Source organism: Heterocephalus glaber, unplaced genomic scaffold (assembly GCF_053883595.1).
Source record: "Heterocephalus glaber isolate CG9 unplaced genomic scaffold, H.glaber_assembly_v1.0 deba00000474, whole genome shotgun sequence".
Taxonomy (NCBI): Eukaryota; Metazoa; Chordata; class Mammalia; order Rodentia; family Bathyergidae; genus Heterocephalus; species Heterocephalus glaber.
This window is the reverse complement of record NW_028258146.1, coordinates 756,007-776,564: the sequence shown is the minus strand read 5'-3', so window position 1 is coordinate 776,564 and position 20,558 is coordinate 756,007. Positions and strand designations below refer to the sequence as shown.

Genomic DNA, 20,558 nt, shown 5'->3' with positions numbered 1-20,558 from the left:
TTAGGGATCTGTGCCGTTCAAGGCAACATTCCCTGTATATCCAGGCAACTCATGTCATGCTTCTACATTCGCCACTAGGATCATCAGAGAGTATAGCACAAGAGAGAAAGTTGAGCTAAATGAGCACTCAAGTTCCTTCCAGTCAATTTACAGCCTCCACTTCAGCTATAATTCCAAGCTCTCTCCAGTTAACAGACACATGCCTAGACATCTGAAGGTATGTAAGCCAGGTATGATCGAGCCCTTAACAGCACACTTCAGTCCCTAGCACCAACTCAATCTTACTTTCCATTGCAGCTCTTCAACTCACTCTGACATGTATGTTGTACCCACACCAGTGTCCCACAAAAATCAAAGAGAGATGAGTGAGTTACTCTGATGTTTATTTTAATGCATCTTAGTCCACACAGTTGGTATAAAATCAGAAAAAGCAAAGCACAAAATGAAGGTCTGGAGTCTTTGCATCAAAAGGGCACCATATATACATCTACAGTTGGTGGCCAGTACAAGTCATTGCCAGACAGTTCTTGGAGGCACAGAGCATTCTAGACCCATCTAAGCCCTGGAAAATCACAGTCCCAAGGGCCTAGCCACTTGTCCTAATGCTCTGACCATAAGAAAAATGTGGAAGCGATGAAGACTTTAAGATTTATTCATTATAGTAATAACAGCAGCCTAGCTAGGTACAAAAGCAGTTATAAACCATTTATATTACACAAAATTACTAGGTCTCCATTCTACTTATGTTGTAAAATTGTTAATTGAACTTCCAGTGAGTCATTTAGATGATTAGTGATAATATAAGGAATGGTAAATCCATAGCACCATTTCACAGATTTGCTGTCACCGATTTTTCATTTAGACACGTGACCAAGATACTCCACCTGCAAGGGCAAGTATTCCAAAGCCACAAGTGTGTTTTTGCCGAGGGCTCCAGTCTGGGTGTTTTATCTGTGCTTGCCTAAGGCTTCCCACAGAGGTTTAGGCAGTGGATGTTTCTGATGGATACACTGGGTCACCCACAATACAAGGGCTTTTAGCCACTTGGGGTTTATCCCCACACTTTGGTTTTTTATGAGGTGGAATGGGAGGGAGGTATCTTGTTTTAAACAAAGGGGAGGAGGCCATATCAAGTTATTTTATTTGGGGGCAAAACCAAAGATCAAAAAACAAAACAAAAATATTGAGCTTGATTATACTGTTAGGATGTAAAGTTCCTTAGCTACTCCTTTAAAGTTCAACACGAGGCTGATGGTCAACATAAAAAGCAAACAATACTATGTACATATATGTAAAAAGTGTTATAAATAGGTTTTATAAACCATAGATATTATATACATCTTCAATCAACAGCAATCCCCCCCTCAACTGCTTTCTGTTTGGTTTGGCTGGAGTTTGGGTTTTTGGCTAGCTCTTTTTGTTGGTTTGTTTTTGTTTTTCCTGTTTTCTTGTTTCCTTCCTCCCTTCCCTATGTACGCTCAGAGCCTCAGACAGACCGTCGGGGCGCCTCATTCACGTTTCCGCAAGATCACGTAGATGACACCACTGAGAAGGGCCAGAGGGAAGGCCACCCAGGCCAGGATGTAGGCGAAGCCATAGGAGTAGTCGGAGTTGGAATGCCACTCAGGATGCCGCACTGTGTAGATGGCTGCCGCGCTCATCACACATAGACCTGGGGATGAGAGGGATGCGTTGATGAGGGAAGAGTCCACCATTCTGCCACCTCTGACGTTGACAGTGCTGTGCAGGAGGAATATGTTTAAATGTGGAAGCAATCTGCTCACAGGATCAGATCTGGGAGGAGGCAGGTATGGGAACAAGGAAAATGAATTGCTCTTCACTTCCTATTTACACCCCTCAAGGTGTAGGTGACCTCAGGGTCCTCGACACATTTTCTGCCCCATTTCTCTTATTTTTCACTGTCAACAATTCCAAACAGTAGCCACACAAGGTGTCGAGTAATATGTAAGGTGCAAGATAACCCTGTCTATCTCTTTCTCAATAGGACTGGGTGTGGAAGCTCCTGGGAGCCTGTGAACCACCCTACACAGAGGGGCAGATGCATGACCTGAAGCTAGTGGAAGTGAAGTGACATTGTACACTATTGGAATTATGGCACAGCAAAGGCCTTGGGCTCCTGCAGGCCAGACGCCTAAGGTTCCTTTAGCAGGGGTGCCCCTGAAAGCAGACAATAACTATGGGCATTGCTGGGCAGACAAAGGATGGCACAGAGGATTAAAAAGGATGACGAGGAAATGAGGAGGAAGAAGACAATACAGGTGGGAGCCAAAGCTATACAGGAGACTATAGCTCCATCCTACTTGGTGCCGTAGGACTGGATTTGAAGCCAGAGACAGGTAAAAGGACATCTAATACCTACATAGGTCAGGCTGTCCTCCCTGGCCTAGCAAGGCAGCCCTTGGCATGGGAAGAGGAAGGCCTCCATCTAGGACCCTGGGCAGCAATTCAACTCAAGCCTTACAGCCTATCCCCATGTGACAATCAGTATCCCTACATAGGGAGGGGTCCCATGATGTCAGCAGCCCAGCCTGGAGCTGTACAAAGGCTGGTCTGTTCCCTCCTGAAAACAGGGTCTTTGAGAAGCCCTGAGTGACTCTATTATAAACCCAGCATGCTGTGTGGGATTCACGTGGTTCCAAAGCTTCCAATGCCCTGAACAACCTACATCTAACCTCACTGCTATTTGAGCTGCTATCTTAGGGGACACTGCAACTTTGTTTGAACAAAGTACAGAAGTGGCACTATGTCACATTAACCACCCTGGTGAGATTGTCCTTCTGTAACTCAGAGGAGAAAAACACTGTCTCAATTGGCCCCATCAAGAAAGCCACACAATAATCCTGGAAATACAGTGGAATCTAGACCCTGTTGCTACCTAAAGAAAATTCAGGAGACAGAGAAGATGTCTATGTCAGAGGGAAACCATAGCTGAGGATTGCTGCTCAAGAACAATAACAGTTCTGATCTGTTGGGACACATTTAATTTGCCTTAAGGTCCAGAATCCTTAATGTCTTGCTCTACTGCTTCCTGGTACACCTCTCCAAAGTGCTTGTTTTTGTCTTTTAAGCAATGTTGAAGTTGTCTTGCGCTACATGTGACTTATCTAATAAGGGTTGGGTTCTAAGGAGGGAAACATGCCCGTAGAAGAGAAAGAGGTATTAACAGAGGGCAAAGAGGCTAGCACAATGCTTGTTGTGTGAGCGGGGCTTCTGCACAGGGTGTCTAACTAGCTGCTGGCATGAAAATTTGCCTTTGTGGCCATGTGGGTTAGCTAAGCTCTGATTTCACTGGCAGAAAGAAAACATCAGTTTCCATCCTTGACCAAGAGGGACAGAAAGAGGCAGGGTACACAAGTACAGTAACTAACAGGGTACACAAGTACAGAGGACTGGTAGACCCTAATAGAACCTCAGAAATGAATGAAGCTAGGCCTAACTTTAAAAGCAATAAGCTTAGATATTTACAAAGCCAAAGTGAAGATACATACTTTATCGTTGTTAGGAAACTGATGTTTTACCAAATATATCATTATTACTAGGCTACCTACATGTTAAACAGCAGATGTGCTCTGAGATACAGAAAGAAATGACTCTTGGACTGAGTAGCCTCAGTCTGTATCCCAAAGCATTAATGTCATGTAACAGTAATTCCCAAAGCCAAACATTCTTCCTAATAAGTGAATTTGATGAACTTTCTTGCCAACCAGTAGGTGGAGATGTGTCATCAAGGTCCCTATGAGTCAGTGAGGCCCCACAAATTAGCAACCCATGCTTTGGCAGTGACTGAGACCCTGTAGGGGTACCCTGTGGGGGTGCCCTAGAAGTGCAAGTCAGCTTTAAGTGGAAGGACAATGACCCCACGCAGACATTAAAGTGCTGGGGATTCAGGTCCCAAGAGTTTCTACTTGTCTCAGGATGGCTGGCTCTAACAACCCCCTGAACTTTCTCCCTAAAGCCCTTTGGAAGAGAAAAATCTCACGGCTCTTTAACAGTGACAGCAACCTCAAGTAAGTGACTGGAGGCCAGAACTTTTGGAAAGGGCCACCGTGGTCCAAAGACAGAGGAAGCAACTCAGGAACTTTCCATACTTCTGCAACATTTCCATTCCTTTGGGTTTACTAAACATCTAATGAGTGCCTGCTGTATGCAGGTACTTTTCTAAAAGCTGAAAACACCATGATAGGTGAAACAATGCCCCTACCTTCAAGGGGTGCCTGTCTAGAAGACATAACCATAGCTAGTTTTGATACAGTGTGATATAATTTAGAGAGAAATGCCCCAGATGCCTTGAGAACTCATATGGGCACTGAGTTCACACTGGGAGAGGAGAGGGCAGAGAAGCCTGAGGGAGATAATATTTGAGCTGGGCCTAAAGGGTGATAAAAGGTGGCCAGGTGAAGAAAGGCAGGAAGGCATCCCAGTAAAAGAAAAAACAAGAGTGAGGCTAAGAAGCCCGAGAACACATGGTGGAAACTACCCACAGATAATAAGTCTCACATGATAGGGAGGCTGCAGAGCTCACTAAGGCCCATGAAGGAGAATGTCTCGATGGCACATTAAGGAGGGTGTGACAGGAAGCCTCAGGGGGGCCCTTCAGCATGGGAGAAATATGATCACATGCATGCTTCAGAAAGATCACAGCAGCAGGCAGGAAATGGATTTAGTGCTAGGTACAAGGCAGGAGGCCAGGAGGGGCCTGAGGAGGCTTTGTACAGCTTCACTAGTGTCAATAAAGAGAAGAGAAAGGGGAAAAGCAACTATGGAGCATGTCACACAGTCACAATAGTCAATGGTGAACTGGACCTGGGGCAAGGAAAAGAGGAGCACTGAGTGAGCCTGGGTTGGGAAGGACCTCCCATCCGGTGAGCACAGGCAGCAGGAAACACAGGATGTCTAGGGCACACAGTTTCAAGGAAGGAACAGACAACAGTGTTGAAAGGAGAGCCATGATTCAGCCAATTCAAGACTGCAGTGTCCCTTGAGGACCTTGCAGGAATATTTCCATTTGAGAGGCAAGGGTGGAAGCCAGATTGACGTTTGCTAGAAAGGGAGGATCTGGCAAGACCATCAGAATGGTTGGTGGATGAGAGGCACAGTCCTGCCTCACTTCTGCCTCATTCTCCAGTCCAGGCCACAAGGTGGGGCAGGGAGAAGCTGGAATACCTGTTACCTTGACAGTGCGGGATTGCAGAGCTATATCTCACCTACATGGAGCCTTCCCTGCGCTCTGGCCCTACTTCTATTTCCAGCATCCAGCTGACCACCTCTCCCTAGATGCCAAGCTACAGCACTACTAGACTCCCATATGGGCACAGCCAGGGGAACTCCATCCTGGACAGGGTTTCTAAACTTGGTGTCTGACTCATGCCATCTCTGAATCACTTGGAATGGGAAGACTCACGGTGCTTTCATTAATCTCCACCCAAATTCTTTTGCTCTAAACGTCCTATGTCTATACCAATCTACCTAAAATCAAAAAACAAAACAAATGGGAAAGGTTATACTCACTCAGGAGTCTCTTCCTACTATCTTTTTGTTCTTCTTAATCATAGTGACTGTTCACTTGACCTGAGCTGGATTTCACCATGGCAACATAATTATCTAACCATCCAACAAATAGCAAATCAGAGAATCTTATATGCCCTGCATGGTGCTATTTTCTTGGTATAAGTAGTCAAATCAGAACATGCAAATCCTTCTTTCTAGGTTTGTATCTATGTGAATTTCTTGAAGTTTTCCCATGTAGTATAACCCAACCCAACAGAGTAAAGACAAGGGTAACTACTGTCCCAGAACAGATGGCTACAGTTCTTAAAAATGACTGTGACTCCAACATTCAAGAATAGAATCAGGATGTTCCTCCTCTGATAAAGAGGTTTGGAAGAATCTATGGCTTATGAATAGAATTAGCTGCCTGTGGGGAAATGTGTTAGAAGGCCTCACAGTGAGACTGGGGGCAATCTAATGGCTACATCAGTAGATCCCAAGCCTGGATGCACATCGGAGTCACCCAGGAAGCAGTCCTGCCCAGAGCTATGAAATGAAACTCTCCAGGGATGAGGCCTGAGTGCTGGCATTTGTTTTTAAACAGTGCCCCAGCTGATTTGGATGTAGAGCTAAGGTTGAAAAGCACTGAACTAGAAGGAGGCACCTTTGACATGACTCTGGAAGCAGCCAGCCTAAGATGTGTATAAGCATCAAGATAGTAAATGCGAGACCTGTGGCTTACTATGATCTAGAGAAGCAATGACGAGGCAAACCAGGGAGAGCTCTAACCATACAAAGACCTGTAATTCCAAGGAAGGCAGACAACTCCTACACTAGCCCAAGAGCCCCACTCACCTCTTAACTGCCTTTCCTGCAAGCTGTTGTGTGTGACTGATACATGCAGACCACAGCTGGCCTTACAAAGGGAAGCTGTGCAGACAGCACAGCCTATATCAACCTCTTCGGAAACCCAGCAGGGATTCTGGAAGTTTCCACTTAAGATGCTTCATTGCTTTGAGGAGGATTTGCCACACATGGAACTTAGCTCCCATTGAAGGTTCATTCAGACTTTGCACCCCACAACACAAGCTTTCCCCTTCCTCCTCTACTGCCCCGTTTATCCCTCCCTCTTTTCTTCCCTTCCCTATCTCCCCCAACCACCCCTGTTTTTGTTACTACCTTCTCAATAGGCCATAAATTGAGGAGAAATGAGACAAGGCTGATTCAGAATTGCTACAGGCTAAAGGAGTCAGGAAGTCTCCAGTCTCCAAGTAGAGTTCTTAACTCTTAGTTCTCAGCTTTAGTGGGAAGACCCTACAACAATTTCAAATGAACATTTGGGATATCCTTGCTTCCTAGGAGACTAACCTTCAGATCAGTTGACTGGAGCATATCAGTAGGCACAGAAAATCCTTAGGACATGGAAATTACAACTGCTATTTTAGTTCAACATTTCTTAATCCAGATAACTTCCTATTTAAAGATGGACCATTCAACTGAAAAACTGTTAACTGAAAATGAGGTTTCATGACAGATAAGCAGCTAGATTCAAAGGGGATAAGGAAAAGCAAATCATGTGTTTTAAAATTTAAAGCAGAATTCTAAAATGCTTGCACTGAGTTCAAAGGAAAATCAAAGTGATGAAGCAAGTATGGATTAATAAATACACTGGGGAAAGTAGAACATTTCTAGATGCAAGACTCTTGGCTGAATTGAAATACAGTACTTCAGCATATAGCACAGTTACATGTGTGGCCTAATGGTTCCTATCTCTGAACTTCTGAGTTTTGATATACAATGATGGTTGCTAAGAAGATACTGTGAATAGAATTTAAAGCAGAACTATCCCAGCGGAAAGAAAAAAGCCTTTCCACAGTGAGTTAGTTCTTCTCGGTCCAATATTCTTAGCTTGACTAGTTCTGATGGTGCGAGCTCTTGTTCATCCCAGACATGTGAGAACTTTGGAGAAAGCAGTTTATGCCTTGAATTTTGTATTCCTTAAATTTTTGGATGGATTCGGTGTCTTTTAATATAAAGAGACTCACTTAATCATGTTCAGTCCACATATGACAAGAGAGAATATAGGCATTCAAAGCCCCCGCCATGAAGGTCTGCCATGAGGGTGACCTTCATTTACCTTCTCTTGGGTTCATTTTAGTCATCAGTAAAGTAATAAACTCATACACATTAAAATAAATATTTTATAAAACTTCTGGTTCCTAACCCTATTTTGATTTATCTTGAAGATACATCCATAGATGCAATGTATATGATCATCATCTGACTTGATATCAAACTATAATCAAGAGTAAAAAAAGAAACCCTAGATTTGGGTACTGGGGTGTGCACCTGAAATCCCAAAACTCTGAAAGGATTAGGCAGGCGGATCACAAGTTGGAGCCCAACCTGGACAATTTAGCAACTTACGAAGACTCTGTCTCAAAATTAAAAAAAAAAAAAAGTGGTGTGTGTGTGTGTGTGGGTGTGTGCTGGGGTTGTAGTTTGTTGTAAAGGCTCTGGGTTCAATCCCCAGCACTGCAAAAAAAAAAAAAAAAAAAAGAATATATCAAGCAGTTTCTATGTTATGTCTTGAAATTAAATAAATGGTAACTCTGCTTTTATTTTACCTATACATAGTATTTTAATGCATAATTAGTCATTTAATAAAGCTGACAACAATCTAGGAGCTTTGTTTAGGATACTAAAACCAGTGGAAGTGGCAAAGCCTTTCTTAGCCTGAAAGTCCTAAGACCCTGAATAATGAAATGTTGTACTTACATGTTTGGGAGAAGGGGCTCTTCAGTTTACTTCCTTATTCCAGGAAAGGGGAACTCTGGCTTTCAGAAAAGGTCATCAACATTCACCTCAAGTGTGTCTTTCTGGACAACCATGTAGAGGCATCACATTTGCCCATCCAGCCCCCAAGAATACATGGGCTTTTTCCAAACCTCCAATGAATGCTTCTGAGCATAGCGTGGTGATGCGAGACACACTATGGGTGTTCTCACAGCCTATAAAACATGAGATGCTCTCTCCTTTGCTATGCAGAGGTCCAGAACTGAGAACACCTCACAGTACCCAGGCATAAACTGGTACAAGTGGAGTTTATGACCTATGAACCTGGGCTATAGAGACCACAGCTTTAGCTGTCTGTACTTCTCTCCAATGCCCTGAAGATTCAGCCAATTAGCAGAAAGCCACCAGATGGAAAGATGAGTCAGTGAAGCAAGACACTGACCAGAGTCTAGAGATAAAGTTGGAAGATATCACTCTCTGTGACAGATGTTTCTAGGATTCTGCACACTGTGACTAAGAGCAATCTCTCGGACCCAGTGCAGGGAAGAAATGAAGGAGACTTCTCCTCTGTATTCATGTGTTGCCACACTCCCATATTTAGAAGTTGTGCCATGTTGCATAGGCATATCAAAACGAAGACACCAGAGGATGACAACAGTAAGTGCAAGTCCAGTGGAAACTAGGTACTGGAGAAAAGAGAGTAAGAATTTATCAGTGTGACTTTATCACTACTTACAGGTTGAAGCCATATCTGAGAACAAACTTTGCACCTGAGAACAACGGCACTCAGAACATCAGGGTCATTCTCTAAGTGGTGATGGTTTCTTAGGACATTGTGTAAGCACAGAACAAAGCCCTCAAGACTGGCCTTGGCCAGACTGATATCCTCAGTATTCACCTCTAATAATGTGTAGCTTCATTGCTGGTAACAGGTCTGGCCTGGTTGGGGATATTCCTATCACAGCTTCTAAGTCCTCTTTCATATGCACCTCATTCAGTAGAGAAGGAGAGAGCTCCCAAGTTCAAAGATATATGTACGTATGCTTCCACATGACATGCACACACACACACACACACACATACCTGTACTTTATGAAAAGAATCTAACAATCATACTCACAGACATCTGTCATTCTGGGGCCACATCCTTGATTGGACAGACCCAACTTCTACATGGACCTCATCATCCACAACTTACCAGCAAGGATTTGGAAAATTCCAGTGATGTAAAACCGGCCGCCCTTGGTGAGGGTGAAGAGCTGGCAGAAGAACAGGAACAGAGAGAGGACGCTGAAAATGACGGACAGGATCATGGTGGCCTGGACAGACTGCAGCCACTCTGGAGGAAAAGACATTTGGTTAGAAAGTGACCTACCATGATGTGTGTGGAGCCAAAGGAGCTTGGACTGCTTAGATACTGTCCTCATGGGAAGAAGCAGTGCTCTCCTTAGAAGAACTCAGAAATCTGCTCCATGCCTTAAAATGATACTCTTCATTTCACAGTTTCTTTCCTGCTTAACTGAGGACATTTTGACAAAGAGCTATAAAGAAATATAGTCCTGCCACTAGAGTTAACCTCACTTAAGAATACATTGGTTTCCTTCCAAAGTTTTTGCCAAATATATTACTTAAGTATACAGTTGATCTCTGACTTTTGATGCCTTGACATAAAAGTTTTCAACTTTATAATGGTATAAAAGTGATACACAGTCGATCAAAACCACACTTCAAATTCTGAATTTGGGTCTTTTCCTGGGCTAATGATATTCAGGATGGCTCTCTCCCACAAGGCTAGGCAGTGGCAAGAACCACAGGTCTCAGTCACAGTCATGGGCAGAAACAACCAACACTCCAGTGCACTGTGTGGCTATGTGGGATGTGCAGTAGGTTAGGTGTATTAAAAGCATTTTTGATTTATAATTGTTTCAGCTTATGATGGGCTTATTGAGACATAACCATGTTGTAAGCCAAGGAGCATTGGTATGTATATGTGTCAAGAGGACCTGAATCCTACCCATGCTTCCCTATTCTTATTCACCCTGAAAGATCTTCAAAGGGCTTGTGGAACCCCTATGCTATAGTCCGAAAACAATAGTTTAATACCACCATTCAAAATATTAGCACCCTCCAAAGAGATCATGGGGATGGGTGTTGGGGCCAAAATTAGTCTTGTACAAAGTTGGAAAACAATCCTGAAGATGAAGCGTAGGCTTTATATAAAGAGGAACTTCATTAGCCCAGCTGAGCTACATCTTTTTCTTAGTTAATCTTGGTGATGACCTTTAGCCTCAGCACAGAGCAGTTTGTGCTCAGTCAAATCACCAGACAGGAGTAGGCTTACATGTCTTCATCTCTGCTGAACCTCCAGCCTTTGATCAAACCTGAAAGCTTCCAAATGAAATTCAGGCAAGGAAGAGGGCAACCCCTGTGCTTTCTCCAGTTCAAGGTTTCGTGCAAACTGAAGTCCTTTCAGGAGGGAAGGGAGATGAGGAAATGCTGGAGAACAGCACAACAGGTGGGAGCCCACGGTGTCCACCTAGGCAGGCCTTGCCCTCCGTGGGCCCTGGGGCAGCCCCTGCCTTTAACAAGGACAGCAACTGGAGCAGAGGGGTTTGTATTCTCAGCTCATTACCTGGCTAATGGGCAATGGCTTAACAATGTACACATCAATGCTTTAACACAGTAGTCAAAACTATGGAATCCGAATAGTTTATGTAGTTGAGCATCCCTAAATCAAAATCTGAAATGCAAAATGATTCTAAATCCAAGGCTTGATTCAACATGGCACACACAACATGTTTTACTCACAAAAATATTAAGCATATTCTATAAAAATTGTCTCCTGGCTATGTGTATAAGGTGTATATGAAACAAATGAATTTTGTGCCTACACTTAGGCCACATCTAGAAGAAATATGTCTGCATAAACAGATTTCCAAACTCTCAAAAGAACTCCTAAATCTGAAATGCTTTGATGTCAAGTATTTTGGATACAGGATACCTAAACTGGAATTAATAACTGAAAAAGATAAACCTGTTATGAATTGTGAGTAGCTCAGGGATGAATTTGCATGGTGCAGATTAGGTTAACTGTTACTAGAATTTCACATACGATTTTTCTGACTCAGGCTGGAATTATTTTAGAGTCAGAAGAAATCTGAGAGATCTATTAATCCAGGCTTTTGTACTAAAAGAAATTTCCAGAGTTGTTAGTACCGTGGCCAAGTTGCTAAGGCCCTTGACCCAGTTCCAGTACTCTCTCCATTATAACAAACATACATTTCTTCTCTTTTTTCAATGCTTTTTGTCAATTGAGGCAAGAAAATTATGTCTGATGTGTTGTAAGCCATCTTGAATTCATTTTAATATAACTTTCATTAACTACTTATCTTTTCTCATTAGCATGGCTTTGCTGGAAGAGCACTTTACAATAAAGCTAATGTTAAAAAATAATAAAAACAATAATGCTAATGTTGCCATAATATTATTTTTAAAATTATCCAACACTCTGGTAGATACAGCTGAAAACAAAGAAATCTGGGACCCAAATTTGTACAAAAACAGTGTGATTCACTTTGGCTAAGAGATTCCTTTTCTGTATTCTCTAATGAAGGGCTAGGCTGATAGAGATGAGATCCAGAATTTCTTTCTCCAGTTCTAAGATCTTTGTCTTCATCTCTACCTGCACTATCATGATCAGCATGAACTAATACTGGATCTCATAGAGAAAGAAAAGGTAAAATCTTTATATATTAAATTTACACAAATAGGCAGAGTATCTTAGGTATAATAATGCACTCAAATCCTTCTTGAAACCTATTTTACCAATACTTTGAACCCTAGTTCCAACCCTAATTACAACAGAGTGATCTTGCCCTAAGTTTTTCCTAGATTACACCAGAAGTAGGGGATCAAGGAAGCTTTTATTCAATGAGCATTTTATCAACACCTAGAACCTTGAACCTAGGCCTCTGGTTGGCTCTAGGGATACAAGATGAAGGAGAATTTTTTCAACCATTAACACAATAAATAAAACATACAAATTAAGATTGAAAGTCCCATTGTGTCACCAGCATAATATATGTGAAATGGTTTCAAGAGATTCATTATAAGATGTGTAATATCACCTGTAAATAACTTATTTTAGGTATATTCTGATGTAAGAGACACACCTAAACAAACAGTTGAAAATAAAACAATTGCAAGAAGCCCCAGGCAAATACTAATAAAAAGAAATTAAGTAAAGTACCAATAGCATCTGAAAAAAACAGAATATAAACTGAAAAAATAAAAGTAACCAAAGACAAATACTTTACAGAAAAAAGATTCAGTTTACTTGTTCTAAGACTGAAGAAATAGCGATCACAAACCTCTATGCATATAACAAGTCCTAGAAAAAGTGTAACGCAAAAATAATCAAATGTATGAAGACATTTATAATATCACAACCACAGTGGAAGACTTTAGCTTCCTCCTTTGGAACAGCTAAATCAGAAGACCAAAAGTAAAGAAGGATCTAAAATATTCATAGAACAGGATTAGTAAATTTGGTATAACAAATGTACAGAAAATAACAAAGATTGGAAATTATTTTCAAACGTTAGGCAACAAAAAGCCTCAGATCTCAAAGAAAGCAGAAATGATATAGGCACAACATACAACTAAAGGCAACCAGAAATTAGAAAATTTTTTAAAACTAGCCAAAATATATTTGTATATTCAAAGCCAATGCTATAGATAATTCACTGGAGGAAAAGAACCAATATGACTGAAGTGTAGTGGTGCACACCTGTATTCCAAGCACTCTGGTATGCTGAGGCAGGAGGATCAAAAGTTCAAGCCCAACCTGGGCAACTTACTGTCTCAGTAGTGAGATTCTGCCTCAAAATAAATAAATAAATAAAAAGGGCTGGGGGTGTAGCTCAGTTTGAAGGCCTGGTTTCATGCTCCAGTACCACAAAAGAACAAAGAAGATAAAAAGAGGAAGGAGGGGAAAAAGAGGAGAGAGGAAGAGAGGAGAAAAAAAGAGAAAGGGAGGGAAGAGGAGAGGAGAGGCAGAAGAGAAAAGAAGAAAAAAGAATGGAAGAGAAATCAAGATGAAAAGCAAAATTTCTTCAGCAAGGAATGATACCCAGAGTACATGTCAAACCTATGGGTTATGGCCAAAATAGTTATCAGGAGAAAATTTATATACTAAAAAAGCATAGAAAAAGAATAAACTAAACTTTCATTGCTAGAAGCTAGAAAAATAAGAATGAAATAAATAAAAAATGAGTTGACAATACAGATGAAAGCAGAGATTAATAAAATGGAAAAAATATGACAATATACACAATAAAAATATCTGAGAGGGGAAAGCATCAATAAGGTAGACAAATATTAAAGAGCATAAAAGAAGTTCAGAAGCAGAAACCCATATGTTCCTGGATAGAAGCACTCAAAGTTGTAAAAATGACAATTTTATCCAAAATAATCCACAAATTGAATGCTACGCTAATCAGTACCCCAACTGGGAACTTGACAAGGTGATTCAAAAATTCCTATAAAAGATAGTGAGGGATAATAGCCAAGAAAAATATTGCACTGCACAGAGCTACATCCCCAGCCCTGCACTGAACACAATAATAGTAACTAAATCAAATAACAACAAAACTAAAACTAAAAGCCAAATAACAATAACAAATAAATAAATAAAAGAAAACCAGAAAATCAATCAAAACCAACAAGACAGCACATCATCTACCAGATATCTTTTGCTTCTATTATACTATATACTATATATTAAATTTATAAGTAGTTAATAAAATTATATCTTTATAATGTACAATGACTAAATTAACTGAAATATTTTCATACATATACAAAATTCACATTACACTTATATAATGTTTTAGTGATGCGAACAATGAGATATTCATCATAAAAGGAAAAATTGGGACAGAGTTAAGATTTTGGAAGTTGTCTTAGTCACTGGGACTAAATACTCAACACCCACAACTTAAAGGGGGAGAGGTGCATTTTGGCTCAGGTTTACAGTTTGTGGTCCAATGACTGACACACAGAAAACAGCATGGCAGCATGACCTGGGCAGAGGAAAGCTATTCACATCATGGTGGCCAGGAAGCAGCTGGGAGGGAGCTATGTGCTTTCAGGTCACACCCCTAGTACCACCTCTTCCTACCAGACCTTATTTCCTAATAGCAAGTCAGCTATAGTCAGGATTCATTCACCTTCCCAAAGCCCCACCTATGACCACAGAGGCCTCTGGGAGACTTTCTCCATCTAAACCGTAACAGAAGTACACATAAAAATTTAGTTATACAAATATATGAAAGAAAAGATCAAATCAACAAGGCAAGAACACAGAGATAAGAGATATTGGCTATTTGGTAAAAAATAAAATTAGATCTGTAGCTCACATCATTCACAATTAAATTCCAGATGGATCAAAGAGCTAAATGTACAATTGAAAGCCATATAAATAAGTGATGCACAAAAAAAGATATGAATAGCTAGGAAATATATTAAAAGGAGCTTTATATCACTAGTAATTGGGGAAATGCAAGTGAAACCCATGAAGAATATGTTATCAAATTTTACTCAACAAGTTGACAAAAATTTTAAAAAATGATGTCAGCAGAGTGTAATAAAATACCTGTATATGCTGTTCAAAGGAATAACAATAACATAATCCTTCTGTAATTACTGTTTGGCAGAATATATTTAAACTTTTCAATGATTATAGCATATAACAATTTAATCACTATATCCTAGATTAAATATTTGAACATAGCCTCAAAAAGAAATCAATAAGGATGGTCACTGTAGTGTCAGTCCTATCAGGGAAAATAAATGAGGGCATATCTCTACAATGAAGTATATTTCAGGACTTTAAAAAGCACAGGTTAGAAAATGAATAGCTTTTGAAAAATCCAGGCGTACACACAGCATAATGTTATTATGTAAAGACCCTACATGAATACACAGACATCCACATGCATGTCTATGTCCACAGAGAAAAGAAGCAAAGGTGTTTCAAACTAATATCCATGGGCACCTCATGAACTGGAGCTGGTATGAAGGAGAATTTGGTCAAGACAGTCTTTTGTTTGATTTACAGTCTGTGCTTTCTTTTTAACAAGGAGATTGTCATCATGTAATAGTGGGTCCTCTATATATTTGTGGGTTTCATGTCCACAAATTCAACCAAACACAGAATGAAAATATTTAGAAAATAAAAACTCCATCTGTACTGAATGTCATTATTCTCTAAACAATAGAGTATATGAACTATTTAATAGTATTTACCTTGTATTAGATGCTATAAGAAATAGAGAGATGGTTTAAAGCATAGGAGAGGACTGCATAGGTTGTATGTAATATCACACCACTGTATATAAGGGACTTGTGCACCTGAGGATTTGAGTATCCATGCATAGAGAAGAGAGGCAGTGTCAGGAACCAAACCTTTCCTCACACCAAGGGACAACTGTACGTGAACTACTGAAACATTTAAAACCAATCCAAAAGATTACAAGATAAAGAAGATATGATGTTAATCCTAAATTAGCTTTCTAAAACTCAAAGAATTGCAGAAATCCTAAGCAAGGCTGGGTTTCCATATGCAGACAGAAAAGGGACTTCTTTCATCAAATGTCATCTATCAGCTACTAATTATGGGCAGCAAGTTTGAAAGAGAGCCAAGCCCAGGGAAAGTTGCCTCCATTCCAGCCCTAAATGGCTGGCTGAAGATTCAAAACCCCTTGCTATCACTGTTCAAAGGGAAGCCTGCAATCCCCTGAAGAGATTCCCAAGCTCATATGACATTGCTCCCCAGGCAGTACCATTCTGGAATAGACAGATGACCAGGGTGGAGATGATGAGGAGCAGATATCATACACTCCAGAAAAGACAGGTGTTTGATCCTGAGTGAGAATGGTATCTCTGTCAAGGATATGCACATCCAGACTCTGCCCAGTCATGTGTGCATGCACTGGTTAGACTGCCCAGGGCACAGCTCTGCTGCCTGGTCCTACTGACCAACTGCTTATCTTGTCACTTACCTGCTTTGGGGCTCCTCTCTAACTTGAGGTACTAACATATAGTATACAGAGTTGTAATGAGCAAACAGAAGAGTTGATTTTTAAAAAGTTCTTTTAGAGGACAGCAGTAGGGCAGTGGTATAGCTCAGTGGTATAGCATATGCCTAGCATATGTGAAGCCCTAGGTTCAATTCCCAGCACTGCAGTGTGGGAGGGAAGAATAGTGCAATAACCCCACTTAACTTACAAGGCTAATGTTGAGGGGCAGGGTAAATAAGCATTTACAGACTGCTGAGAAGTTCAGTTTCTGGCATCTCCATCCACATAAAACCAAGCAACATTACAGTGGAAATCACAGCATTCACATAGACCAGATTCTTAGTGTATCCACCAGAACTCCAAAAAAGTATTTTGGCCTAAATTTGAGATCAATTTATATTTACTCTCTAGCATAGGGATGCTATAAAGAACCAGAGAGCAAATAGCTGTACCAACAGCAAACTCTCTATAAAGAGTCAGGTGGCAAATATCTTAGGATTTGGAGGTCATGGGATCTCTGTAGCAACTATTCAACTCTGCCCTTGTACAACAATATCAGCCACAGCCAATGTATAAATAAATGGGCATGGCCCACTCTTCCAATGGCCACTCATCCAATAAAACCTTACTTACAGTTCCTCTGCCTGCCTCGCAAGCCAAGAGTCCCGAGTTCAATCCCTGGTACCAAAAAACACAAAACCTGACTTACAAAATCAAGTACATAGTTGGTTAGGTTTGGCTTGCAGACTATAGTTTGCCCACCTTTGCTACAGCAAAACAAGTCAGATATACAATAAGTAATTTCTATAATTGAGAGATGCTGCAAAGGAGAGGGCTGTCAGTTGCAAATCTGTTTTATGTAGATTGAAGCCAACAGAAGGCCAACAGTTCAAGTGGCAAACCTGTGGGTTTCTACACAAGCTTTGGTGCAACCATACTCTTTTCCCCTCAAGTTGCAAGTCTACTATCATTTGGCAGAGCCCATGCCAGGCCCCTTCCTGATATCTTCCAGGCCTCTCTCCCTGCCTGGCTCAGAGTGGATGCCTGGTAAATACTTGCAGAATTCCCACTGGCAGTGTTCTAAGCTAATCTCCAACCTTGGTGCTGGGCATGAAAATCAAAATCCCTAAATCGTTCTGCAGATCTGCTCTTCCAATGAGTGTCAGGCACAGAGGCTGCTGACAGCTTCCTGATGCAGGTGGTTTGCTGCAAGCAGGCCCAGCTCACCCAGCAGTTTGGGGGAAGTTTGAGTTGCAGTATTATCAAAGCTCCCACCAGGGTCAGATTCCTGCCACAGGGACAGCTGAGCAGTGAAGGAAATACACCAGCCCCCTCAGCTGTATTATTAGTCTGGGCCCCACAGTCTAGTTAGTTAAGGACTCAGAAAGCATGAACAGTTCATTTGCTCCTCTCTTACCAGCGTGGAGCCAGCTTCCCCTCCCTATCCCTGACCCACCTCTGGTACCAAGCTGGGAAATTCGTAAGCGTTTCTGACTCAAGAGAACAAGTTGTATTGAAAGCGAAAGGAAAGATGGTTGCAAGAGAGTGAAAACAAATTGGGGAAGCCTTGAAAAAGGAGCATCACAACAGTGGATCACAAAGGCAAGAGTTAATACCTTCAATTTAATAGAGCTACATTGTTTCAAAAAACACACGCTCCCCAAGACCATGACCACCCCCCCACACCTCCCAACCCACGCCCATCACACAGAGCCTCATTTTCCTTCTTTCTTAGTATGAATGCCATTCTAGATAGCTGACTTTCCAAGAGGGCCCCCATCCTAAACAATGTGGCTTTTGCCCTTACACTTCGCCTACCAGCTGGGCGTGTCCAGAGCCCAGAGCCCAGCACGGGGCCTGCTCCAGCACTTCAATTTTTTCCCCAGAAAACCAGCTGGGAGCTCTGAAATGGGTTTAGACCTCAAGCTAACATTGCCTGTGACTGGCAGAAATCCAGGTGTAGGGCAAAGCTACCTGAGAGCCCAGTGCTCACAAAGACAATGAAGGCTCTTTCAACAGGTCATTATGGGGGTATTTCAGCTAGGGGAAACCTAAATGGAAAGAATCTTCATGTCAAATATTCTGGCTAAACATGATTCAAGCTGAACGTCACTAATCCAAAAATCCAAACTCTGAAATGCTCCAAAATTTGAGCATGAGTGTGTTGTCATCAGTGGAAAATACAACACCTGACCTTCTGTGACCAGTCGTGGTCAAAATGCAAATACACTAAATTACTGTGTAAAATTACTCTCAGCCTATACATATAAGGTATATATGAAACATAAACGAATTCTGTGTTTAGGTTTGGTTCGAACCCCCATGATATCTCACTGTATATATGCAAATATTCTAAAATTTGAAAAAAATCCAAATTCATACACTTTTGGTCCCAAGCATTTTGGCTAAGAGACACTCAATCTTGTACAATTGTACGCAATGAGCTGCACCCCTAATTAAGAGGCTTGGTGGCAGCCACTTGAGCTAGTTTCTTAGTTTTGGTTTTTGACATCCCTTTTTTGTTCTACTAACCAGTTCCTGGACTTGAAAAGGGAATATCACACAGCCACTAGGTATCTGAGGTTACCTGAAATTAGGAAGTTGCTTGAGGCTTACTTTATATCTTGTTCGAAAGCTATATAATCAGGAAGATCTTGGAATGTTTTGCTTCTTAAAGAATTGTTCTTTGGGAGACTTATTTCGCAGGTGACATAGTCAAGGGGGTGTGGGTTCCATAACCAGTTATATTAACCCCTCTCCTTGCACATTCACAACTTACAATGAATTATTAAAGGCTACTTGAAGCCTTGCCATTTAAAAAAAGCTTGTCTAACTTTTAAAATTTAGTGTTTTTCAAACTGATTTGCCAGAACACTATTTTTCTTAAAAATAGTCCATTCAAAAACCACTGAATTGACCATACCAACTGACTACTGAGGGAAGGCAGTTTCTGTGGCATAGTCACGAGCAGCACAAAGGGAAAATGGACTGAGTTACATTTAAGATCTATGAGTTTACAAGGAATTCTGTTTATTTTTTTAAAAATTGAGCACGGTGGCACATGCCTGCAATCCCAGCACTGTGGGAGGCTGAGGTAGGAGGACCACAAATTTGATCCCAGCCTGTGCAATTTAGGGACTTAGTGAGACCTTGTCTCAAAATTAAAAGACAAAAAAGTGATGAGGATGGAGCTCAGTGTGAAGCCCCTAGGTTCAATGCCCAGTGCCAACAAAACAAAACCTTCTTTTTTCCCCAAAAGGCTGCAAAAAGACCACGCATCATGGATATCAAGAGCTAGAAACAGCAAAATCCCCACCCCCACCACTCACAGAACACCATCCACCCTTTCCCAAGCACAAAGCCATTCTCTGCTCTCCATGCCCACTGAAATTCCACCCAATTTCCAAGGCCCAGCTCAAAGGCCACCTCCATGTTAAGTCCCCCTATATCATAAGTACTATATATAGTGAATGTGCATAGAGGTCCTGGGACCCCCGCAATAAGAGGGTTTTGACTCTAGGTCCTATCTCAATGCCTACTCTGCTATTAGCCGCAGTGTACCCAACTTGTTAGAAGCAAACCCAGTGAAGGAAAACAAGAACTCCTAATGTCTGATCTACAAGTTTTCTCACTACGACATCCTAGGATTACAGGAAAGGTCAATAAAATGTTTGAAGTTTAATGAACTTAATGATCCTACTGCTGAGGAAGGAGGGAGAAGGTTATGGTGAAGGGAGAGGGGTTCTTCTTATTTTTCACTGATGAGTCTGCTAAGACAAATGACAGCCCAAACCCAGAGGAGCTGAGGAGGTCCATGCTTACAGTCAGCCGACCATACTTTACAGAGCTGGGACTCAGGAGGAATCTCACCTTAATCAGAGAAGCCACAGAAAGAAGCAAGAAAGCATCACCAAGAGACGAGAAGATGAAACTGGGAGTCTTCAAATATAGTATTTGAAGAGATGTCACATGGAAGAGAGACTGCAGTCACCCCATGCTGGTCCAGGGAGCACTATGGAGGTTTAACTTCCTTGAGCAACGTGCCTTGGTAAACCCAAACCACATCAGGCACTATTGAAGGCAATCAGAAATGATTGTCAAAGAAGAGACAGACTTGGATTTGACAAAGGAATTTTTTAAATGACACCACTTAATGGTATTCTTTCATAGTTC

The 20,558-nt window shown here is 41.4% G+C and overlaps 1 protein-coding gene across 3 annotated transcripts in view; it reads right to left on the bottom strand.

Moving 5' to 3' along the window:
• Nucleotides 1-366: 366 nt before the first annotated feature.
• The window catches only part of Pmp22 (peripheral myelin protein 22), a 34,557-nt gene continuing 14,365 nt past the window's right edge, over nt 367-20,558 (bottom strand). For all 3 annotated transcript variants that reach the window (XM_087204393.1, XM_004870754.4, XM_004870753.3), the window contains exons 4-5: nt 9,503-9,643; nt 367-1,672 (exon numbers count right to left, since the gene is read on the bottom strand). In XM_087204393.1, coding sequence (XP_087060519.1) covers nt 1,509-1,672; nt 9,503-9,643 — 305 coding nt within the window. In that variant the 3' untranslated portion in view covers nt 367-1,508. The remainder of the gene's footprint in view (nt 1,673-9,502; nt 9,644-20,558) is intronic.